This window comes from Neoarius graeffei, chromosome 19, assembly GCF_027579695.1.
Source record: "Neoarius graeffei isolate fNeoGra1 chromosome 19, fNeoGra1.pri, whole genome shotgun sequence".
Taxonomy (NCBI): Eukaryota; Metazoa; Chordata; class Actinopteri; order Siluriformes; family Ariidae; genus Neoarius; species Neoarius graeffei.
This window is the reverse complement of record NC_083587.1, coordinates 31,556,223-31,567,014: the sequence shown is the minus strand read 5'-3', so window position 1 is coordinate 31,567,014 and position 10,792 is coordinate 31,556,223. Positions and strand designations below refer to the sequence as shown.

The following is a 10,792-nucleotide window of genomic DNA, read 5'->3' as shown; positions in this document are numbered from 1 at the left end:
ATCCGCCAGCGTCCACGTATTCAATCTAGATCGTATCTGGTCCGGTGCTGTGTAAACATTGAGATACGCGAATACGCTGTGCTGAGCTCTAGCTGGCGTCCTCATTGGACAACGTCACTGTGACATCCACCTCCCTGATTCGCTGGCGTTGGTCATGTGACGCGACTGCTGAAAAACGGCGCGGACTTCCGCCTTGTATCACCTTTCATTAAAGAGTATAAAAGTATGAAAATACTGCAAATACTGATGCAAATACTGCCCATTGTGTAGTTATGATTGTCTTTAGGCTTGCCATCCTTCCACTTGCAAGTAGTAAGTGATATGCGCTGGGATCACACACACAGCAGCTCAGTCCCAAATCGTGGCTTGTGCACTTCACTCGCGCGCTGTGTGAGCTGCGCAGGGCCGGAGTGTGCACCCTCCAGAGGGCACTCGCTGTTCAGGGCGGAGTGATTTGGAGCGCAGGATGCCTGCGGAGCCGAGCGTATCCGTGTATTGGTGTTGCTGTGTGCACGGCTAACGGTTTTAGTGTAAAAGCGAATCGTTTTAAGAACGTTAATCTGATGATCCGCTGATTCGACGTAATGTAAACGTAGCCTCAGATTCAACTCAGATCAATAGTGGACTCGACTCAAAATTTTCTTGAATGACTTGGATTTGAATACTGGGGACTCGAGACTGGACTCAGACTCGAGGTTTAGTGACTCGACTATAACAGTGCAAACCACTGACACTTACCACTACAACCTATTATTCCACTTAGATTAATGTAACACTTAATGTTAAGATTATTCTTCATCTTAATCTTAATGTTAAGACCCTTAAGATTATCTGGAACATCCATTATAATGTCCGTAGTCTCTATCAGCGAGTACATTTATGTAAACCTAACCTTGGTGTGAGTGATTGAGCAATTAGTTATCCATCAGAACACTTTTTTATCCCGTTTCTTCAAGATATTGACCCCAAACAAATTTCAACTCAATTACCGTGCCTTGATATAGTGTGCTTGTATGCAGCTTTTGGAAAGCCACTCTCATTTTCTCATTTTCCTGTTGTTTGTTTTTCCCCCATTGAAATTAATGAAGGTTTTGTTTTGGCCCTGTAGAAATACACAGAGTTTTGGAATCACAGTCGTCCTGCTCAGTCAGGCTTTATCAGAGAGCCACCAACCTTCATTTCAAAGCTCAGAACAAACAACACATGTACATCTGTCCTTCATGAGTTGCACTAATCACACTAGCATTTTCTTGCAGAAGTGCGTTTCTAGTTTAAACTACAGACAGCTGTCATGGCCATGCTGTTATAGAAAATTAATCAACACCTATAGATCTGAGAATTCAACAGTGCTGTAATATAAGGCCTTACTACTGCTTTCAGTTAGTAAGTGTCCTTGTTAGAGAAGAATTCTGGAACCTTGTTCGAGAAACACAATTAGCTAAAAAACATGTTCAACGATACACAGTTCAGTGGCAGATGAAGATGTTGTATAGCATGAGCGGGTCAGTAATTAAACGAATACTTTATCTCAGCATATAAAGGTCCTTGACCCCCCCAGTTGCTTCTAGAACGAGCCATAGTGCTATGACAAGGAGTTATGTAATAGTGCCAATTAGTAACTTCAGAGTGACAGTTAATTAAAGAGGTTAAGTGATGGTTCAGCAGTCTTAACACACTCTGTCGGACTGAAAATCACAGGCTTTGAAACTTTTGGCCTAGCCTTTTTTAAAGGCCTAGTAAAAAATAAAAAGAAGCCTTTTTTTACTTTTGGCCTAGACTTTATTATATAATGTAGAGAGGTCTAGAAGCTTACAACTAATTTGTCAACTCTCATTAATTAGTGAGCTTAGATGGTCAAATATGTCTACATGGGCCATTGCTCTTCCCTGGTGAATCCCAGTAATCCCAGGATTACAGTTCCTTGTGTTATTCCATCCTATCACACTGGTTACCATTGCTTAACGCATTCACAACACGTGACTGACACTTGTATTAAGTCACACTCAGTTTAGCCATGTTGCCGTTCCTAGTTTTTCTGCACTCGTCAGTACACAGATAAACATCCTCATAAGTGAATCTTGCTTTTCTTTCAAAATTTCCAATATTTTTCCTGCTTTTCACACTTATTATGTTTTTATACTGTAGCACTGATACATACAGCTGTTTATCTCTTTCAAAATGATTCGTCAGAGAGCTTAGCTTCTTAAAATGGTTATACATGGAACAGTCTCGGACAGGGAACCTATCTAGAGTTCTACAGAGAACTGAGGAAATGTAACCTGTCTGTCTGTACGTTTGGCTCTATACTTATTTGGAAAAAAAAAAGTTTATCAAAGGTTCTTCGGACAACTAACAGAACAGGCCCGAGTTTCCCAAAAGCATCACAGCACAAAGATCATCGTTAAATGGTAGAGCGAGCAGCACAATGAATGCTGTCTCTCCTAGTTAAGATGCTCTTAGCGTTGAGGCTTTTGGGAAACCCACAACAGATGTATCTATCTATGCTTTACAGCCTTTTTTCTTTAAGACAAAGGTTCTTTGGCAAGGCAAAGATCTTTGGATTCCTGCATTCTTAGACACAAATGGGTTCTTCAAGGGTGTTTTATTGTAAGTAGTCATTCAATTAAGGGTTGTTAGCTTCGTAAAAGGCTTCTGTTTGGGATATTTTCTAATAGAGAAACAATCTGTCATCGGGTTTTACGTAGAACCTTTAAGGATTTCACAGAAGGACAACTGAAGAAACCTTGGTTCTAAAATGTACTTGGAACCCTCTGTGACATGAAACTATTTAGAATCTTTAAGGGTTTCTGAAAGAGAATTAATTTGGTATGGGGTCGTACCGTATGTAGAAGGGATCATCCAGAGGATAACTGTAGACACTTAAGGGTTCTGAAATCTAAAGAGATTTTATTTCACTTTGATTTTTGATGCACTCTTCTTTTATGGGAATCTATATAGACACTTTCAGGGTTCCCCCAAAGGGACTATGATTATTATTATCTCATCTCATTATCTCTAGCCGCTTTATCCTTCTACAGGGTCGCAGGCAAGCTGGAGCCTATCCCAGCTGACTACGGGCGAAAGGCGGGGTACACCCTGGACAAGTCGCCAGGTCATCACAGGGCTGACACATAGACACAGACAACCATTCACACTCACATTCACACCTACGGTCAATTTTAGAGTCACCAGTTAACCTAACCTGCATGTCTTTGGACTGTGGGGGAAACCGGAGCACCCGGAGGAAACCCACGCGGACACGGGGAGAACATGCAAACTCCACACAGAAAGGCCCTCGCCGGCCCCGGGGCTCGAACCCAGGACCTTCTTGCTGTGAGGCGACAGCGCTAACCACTACACCACCGTGCCGCCCCTTATTATTATTATTATCCTCTGAGTCAGTCCTTTTCTGGTGCTTGCCCTTGCTCTCCTCCTGACACTTGGTGTTGTCATGTCACTGGGTCAGAACAACACTGAACCCATGGTCCTGGAGGGGAAATGCCTAGTGGTGTGCAACTCGAACCTGTCATAGGACAGTTGCCTGACATCAGCACTTGGCATCTCAGGGCGCTCGGGGAAAGCCAGGGTAGCATTCAGTCATCAGGGCCACCAATCATGAGCCGTCAGACATGAGTGACACCTCCACTACCCATACATGTCAACCCCTTTGGGCATCCACCTGTAGTATCAGAGGAAGAAATCCATAAAATCAACATAAAATCCTTATAGTCTTCGAATCGCACCAAACTTAATAAATAAATAAGTAAATATAACTTGCCTGAGAACTTCGTCCAGCATGTCGAAAATCGCCTTGCCCGTGCCGATATTGCACACGGGCATGTCTATGATTCTTGACTTCGCCCCTCTGTTTATGTCGAAGATCCGTACCAAAACGGCCAGTCGCTTGTCCGTCTTTTTGTCATTGGATTCGTCGATCATCAAGAAAAATGGCGACGTCCAGCAGTGCTGGATGATCGGTAGTGTAGCTTCGGGGGCCGAGCTCTTTTTGATTATTTGCATTGTTTTGGTGTGCCTACAGCTGATAGATTTCGCAATTGTACTGTCCGTGCAAATTTGCAGCAACAGTTCTGTCAGGTGGTCCGCAACGGCTAGCGGCAAATTGTGCTGAGCAATAAAATTACAGATCGTAACTTCTGCTCTTATTACACTTGTTGGTTGATCATCGGTCTTAGGCTTTGCAAACATCGTCATTTGCGGCTGATTCTGTTTCTGGTGCAAATTTCGCTGATGTAGTTTGGACCTCATGTGTTCCCTCACGTCGTAAACTCCAGACGCCACAACTTTTATATCTCGCACACAAACTGTGCAGTGCGCGTACTCCTCATTTTTCGCCTGAACAATGACACCATTAAATGTCTCCTTCCATTCAGGAAGATACCGCCCGCCATATCTCATTTTCTTTCTCGGTGTTCCCATTCTTTCACTCAGCAGACGCTATTCAAAATCTCTCAGGTGTAAACAATGTCGCTCTGCACAATGAAAAAATCGTTAGAACAATGACCGTTTGGCGCGTTTAAATGCAGATCGTGCGCATGACCGGAACGAGCGAAGTCTCGCAGTCGTGATACTGCACGAGGCTTGAGGAATAAACATCCGGTTTCACATCGTCTGGGTTATCTGCCCCTGCATACACGCTGTTCTTTGTCTATAAATCGAGCTTTTGTATGTTTTTGCGACGATCAGCTGACGATGTTCAAATAAGATACACAAAATACATTTAGGTCAGAAAATACTGAAAATCCGTAAGACTTTGTTTATACGCCCGTACGCCCTTGAAATGAGCTAAAATCCGTATAATTTCCGGACAATCCGTATAGGTTGACATGTATGACTACCATCTACTTTGAGTAGATCTAACTTGTTCCTTGCTTATGGATTGTGGGAGTTACTATACACTACACCTGCAATGCTAATACTAAATAATGTACAGGTTTCTGACTGGACAGATATACAATGGAGGTGTTAGCAAAGCATAATGGATCTGTTTACATGTCTTTATTTTTAAGTGATGAGGTTTTGGAAAGCTTAAGATAAGAGTCTCTCTCTCTCTCTCTCTCTCTCTCCTCTGCTATCTATGTACACACTTTCCTTATGGGTTCTCAGGATGGGTAACAGTTCTAGCTTTCCAAAGATAATCTACTTGGAGTCATTTCTGAAAGGAAAAACCTTGTTGTAGAAGAAATCCTAAAGGTTTCCACCGAGGGCTAAATTCTTTTATGGTTCTAGTCTAAGATAGAACCAAAATTTCTAGGAATGTATCTGTTCCTCTACCTCTGTCCACATTTTATTTTTAATTTCTGCCTATTCTGATTCCAAGTCAACTAAAGTTGCACGTTATAAATACTTGAAAGACGAACGTAAATAAAGAGAGTGAGAAAGAGCTGATGAGTGGCTCCGTCAATGAAAACTGAAAATCATGTTCCCTTCCACTGGATGGAGCTAAAGCACCTTTAATTGTCTGGTCCTTAAAATAAAGAAGCATGTGAACACTATTTTCATTTCACCCAACATGATTTCCCCCTTGTTTTGTGCTCTAATTAATTTGCACAATATCAGTCTGACCATCTTTGTTCTGGCTCTTTATTCTCAGTTTTTCTTTCAGCATTTTTGCCAGCAGATTTCTCGATCGTGTTATATTTTATTCACTGGTAGAGCCATGCAAAAGAAAAAAAAGATGATGATGATTTATATATTCATTGATTCAGGTGACTGGGTGATTTCATGCCGAGGACATCCATGGAAATTCAGCGTTCAGGCACCGTGTGTGTGTGTTTGTGTGTGAGTGCGTGAGTGAGTGAATAATCCTGAAACTGGGCGGGAATTGTCCTTATAAAGGAATGAAGGGGAGGACGACTTCTCTCCATTCTGCTCTCTGCCTCAGAAGGACGCAGATGTCCCAGACAGCGATGGATTTACCAGGTAAAAAAAGGACGAACTTAAGGACTATAAGAGGAGAGAATATACAGCAAAGGAAAGCTTTTTTCATGGATGTAGATGAGCAGGAGAATCTGGATATAATGATATTGTATTGACTTCATATCATGTTGGATTTAAGTCTATAATTATAAAATTTTGTATAGTGCAGTCAAAAGGATAAAGTTTAAAGTTTTTGATCTGTAATGGAGGCAAAAGAGGGTCAAGTGAATCTGCGAGGTAAAATGTGAAAATGAGTAAAATTTTGAAAAATTTGCTCGAATGAAAGTTTAATTTGTAAATTAGAGATGCATTCCAAAGTTTCGGAGAACAGAACTGTATGAAATTTCCATTTATATAAACAGAGATAGTGCTTTGTCGATATTTTGGTCTTTTTAAACTTAATCCATACTGCCCTTTCCTTTTTTCCCCTCCAGAATATATCAAACAAGTCCTCTGAAGATCTGAATACCAGCCGAGAAGAAGGAGGGAAAAGGAGAGCATCAGTTAGAGTTAGAGAAAAAAGAAAGAAAGACAAAACAGAGATCAAAGGAGGCGATTAGCGTCATAAGAATTCCTCAGTCAAAGGAGACGGATTTAACAGATTTGTAACCTTGCCTCTGTGATTATGATGGGACGCTACATCGCACAGATGTTGGTGCTTGTCCTTGCTGTCCTCCTGGTGCTTGGTGTTGGCGTGTCATTGGGTCAGAACGACACTGAACCCGTGGTCCTTGAAGGGAAATGCTTGGTGGTGTGCGACTCGAACCCGTCATCAGACGGTGGTGTGACGTCAGCGCTTGGCATCTCAGTGCGCTCAGGGAGTGCCAGGGTAGCATTCTCGGCCATCAGGGGCACCAATCATGAGCCGTCTGACATGAGCAACACCTCCACCACCATCTACTTCGACCAGGTCTATAACTTATTCATTGCTTATGGATTGTTGGAGTTACTGTACATTACACCTGCAATGCTAATGCTAAATAACTTACAGGGTTCCGACTGCACAGATATACAATGTCAGTATTAACAAAGCATATCGGCTGTTTTTAATTTTAAGTCATAAGGTTTGGTTGTGCTTAATGAGGTTCAGTATTGAAATAACACCTACTTGGCTCACTGTAACATTAAACTTGGCACCTATAGTGTGGAATTAAATCATTCCAATGTCACGAAGACTCAGCTTTCACATAGTAGTCATCACTGCTAAATTGTAGATTCACTATTTATTTTGAATAACAACTATGTTGTTACATTCAACTTATTTACATAAATGAATAAATATGATAATATTAAATTAGCACTAATAATAAATGAACATGGGTAGGCTTAAATTGCACCTGAATGGATGAACAGAAAGGGAGTGAGAGTTGGACTGTGTGTTACCGTGATTTTGGAATTTGGCATACAGTTCTGTTCTCGTTGGCTTTTATTATTATCTGATTTTATTATTGATAAAGGTTGCAAAATCTTAATACTAAAAATAAACCCACCCATGGTACACTAACTCACGGATAATACACAGCACAATCCTGCTCGTACAACGTTGAATGCCCTATTCTAATTAATTAAACTTGTACATTGTTGTTTAAACTCTTGTGTTAAACAAATACATATAATATTTAATTTAATTGCCAGAATTAATGTCTGTTATCTCTGACTTTTGGAGAGTGTAGAGTATATACACAAGGTGAGCACAACATGGCCAAAAATAGCATACTGTAAATCTTTCTTTGCTCCACTCTGAAATCATGTTGTGGTTACTGACTTGATCAGACATCCTCAAAAAATCTGCTCGATTAATCATTATTCAAAAATTCATTTACAGCTAATTCAATGTTGCAAAAGTTAACACATCAGGTGTTAATTTAACACTTTCTTTGTTCTTATTGGTGTATATGCAGTTTTTTTTCTGTCAAACTTTTCAAATTCCCTTGTGGCACACTGTTGAGGGGAAATTAACATTATTGAACTGCAATGCTGGTCTTTAGGAAAAAAAAAAGGCATTTTTGTCTGCTCGTGTTCAAGATCAGCAAGCCGAGGCAATATTTTTCAGAAAAATCACATGTATTTCGATATGATTACGTGAGCAATATGAGCTCATACATTTCACCATGTTACTATGCCCTGTTAATTCACAAATTGCACATGTGATTTTCGTCAGCACATGTGACATCATGTAAATAATGTGATATGTGAAAAATAAAACCACATGCCTGACATGAGAAAAATGGACAAGTGAAAATGAAATAATCGTGTCTGATGTATAAAAATGAACATGTGAAAAGCAATGAATCAAATAACATGAAAAGTAAAACAATATAGTATACTATGTTTGAAAGAAAACACACACACACACACACATATATGAGGAACATATAAAACATGACGAACTTTGTGGCTATTCTGTAAAGGTGTAGAAAGAGGTTTTTTTTTTTTTGTTTGTGTTTTTTTAAGTAATAATGAGCAGTATTGTAGCCAGTTATCATATATCCCTAAGCATGATATGAAAGTCATTCAGATAGATTAGGCAATAAGTGAAGGTTCAAACTGTGTAAGAGATTAAAATGTCTGTTATGCTGCTTGTGTCAGGTTTTAGTGAATATCGGCAACCATTTTGACTTGAAGGCCAGCGTGTTCACGGCACCGCGGAGGGGAATTTACAGTTTCAGCTTCCATGTGGTGAAAGTCTACAACAGACAAACCATCCAGGTGAGAATATTAAAGAGAGTATTAATGGTGTAAGGTGGTAAAGATAATTTGATGATGATTAATTGTATTTATCACTTCACTTCACTTTACTGTGTGTTAGAGAGCAACGTGCATAGAAATGCCAATTAAATGAACCTGTAAAGGAAAAGTATGTGTGGAAAAATGCAATCAACAGAACTAAATACTTGCTTTTGAAAGAAGTACTAATTAACCTGGTTTGATTTGTATGCCTGATGTGAATAATAAGTGAACCTGGAAAGGATTTGATGTATTTAATCCATGTGGGAAAGCAGATTTAGATTTTTTAAAGACTTTTTTTAAATGGATTTTTAGCTTTAATATTTATTCAGAACCGAAACACAATGGAGTATGCATGTGTGTCTTATACAAATAAACCCTATGCTGAATTAACTCTTCGTACGTAATTCTCTCTTAGAGAGTTAATTCATGTCCGTTTGAATTTATAGAATATTATCAGGGTTCATTTTTGCTTTGGAGGCTACCCTGGCACTAAATGCCCCCTTAAGGAAAATGCGCGAGTCAAGTTATTAAGGGCAGTAGAGATTGTTTACAGCCCCGATGTCTATTTGTGGAGATATGAGGTTTCTGTAAAACATCAGCCGTATTTCTTTTTCCTTAGTTTTACCCCAGGGGCCCTTTAACACTGTGGTGCACAATATGTGCAGGTTTCTCTGCTATTTAGGTTTTAACTTGCCTTTAATGGGGTTTATATACAGACACATTAAGGGAAAAAACAACACAAAATGTTGTAATAAGGTGTTGGACCACTATGGCCTCCAGAACCTCTTGATAGTGTCCGGAACTGTACTGAAGGGGTGGAACATCAACCATTTATGTGATTTTTATATAGATTTAATTCTTAGCACGTAGAGTTCTTTAAAATACGGCTTTCTTGAGGCATTCTGTATTTAGTTCCAGCTTTAGACTTTCCTTCCTGCAGGTCTAAAACATAGAAATGTTTTTATATAAATATTCAGCGAAATCTTACAATTGTACATGAATATTAGAGGTCAGTGCATCCACATAACGATTTTTTGTGTTCAGGTGAACCTGATGCACAACGAATACCCCATCATATCTGCATTCGCCGGAGACCAGGACGTCACACGGGAGGCGGCGAGTAACGGAGTGTTACTGATGGTGGAGAGGGAGGACCGGGTTTATCTCAAACTGGAGCGAGGGAATCTCATGGGCGGATGGAAATATTCCACCTTCTCTGGATTTTTAGTTTTTCCTCTCTAAGTACTCTAAACAACTGCTGACTCTTTTTTCAAAAGAGCTGGGAGGTATTCATAATATGCTGAATAAGGACCCTGGAGTTTGTGCATTAATCTTATATAACCAGAGCAAGAGGAACCCGTTTGGATTTTATTGTTGGCGGAAAAAAAAAATCAAATCTTTCACCTAAGAACGAAAGCGGACAACTATATACCCATGATGAAGATGAAGAACTGGGATCCCGGACTTCATATATTTATATTGACCAATGCTTTTCGTTGTGTTTGTAGAGCCTTAAAGATCGATGTGAGGTTGATTGTGGAGCTGCGGACCTTCCCTATTCGAACAACATGTTACTAAAGCAAATTTGTTTTTGCACGAATGGAAGATCTTGTTTGTCTGTGGTGTTCATGATGTTTCCTTTGGACGCTGAACATATTCAACATTATGCCACACATAGGCTGCCTAATATACAGTGATTATTAAAAGAGAAAAAATATATATATAAATATATTATATTCAGCCAATGGAGACAGTTTAAAAACTGAAGGTCTATCTGAATTTATACAGTACATATTATTCACATGGTGTGTTCTACATTCCAGATCTGCATTAACTTTAGCTGATTTACTGTTCCGTGATCCTGCTCACAAATGTGCATTGTAAAAAAAAAATCCCTCTATGATGTCCCGCCTAATAAAATATTGTCTTGTATGTGTATTTATTTAGTCGTTTTTAATTATTAATGACACACTGAGCCAAAAAAAAAAGAATGCCCATCCATCATGGTAAGACATATAATCAGGATGATGATGATACAATGATTAGAAGTTATTGATTAGATATTGGACATCATATTTTAACACATTTTCCTGCATGATGACACATTTGATGTTGATGATGGCAC

The 10,792-nt window shown here is 39.5% G+C and overlaps 1 protein-coding gene across 1 annotated transcript; it reads left to right on the top strand.

The window, feature by feature from the left end:
- The first annotated feature begins 5,904 nt into the window (after nucleotides 1-5,904).
- Nucleotides 5,905-10,480, top strand: cbln2b (cerebellin 2b precursor). The gene is made up of 4 exons (XM_060900881.1): nucleotides 5,905-5,940; nucleotides 6,372-6,847; nucleotides 8,527-8,646; nucleotides 9,712-10,480. Exons 2-4 carry the CDS (start codon nucleotides 6,563-6,565, stop codon nucleotides 9,907-9,909), a joined length of 603 nt encoding a protein of 200 aa, XP_060756864.1. The 5' UTR covers nucleotides 5,905-5,940; nucleotides 6,372-6,562; the 3' UTR covers nucleotides 9,910-10,480.
- The last annotated feature ends 312 nt before the right edge of the window (nucleotides 10,481-10,792 follow it).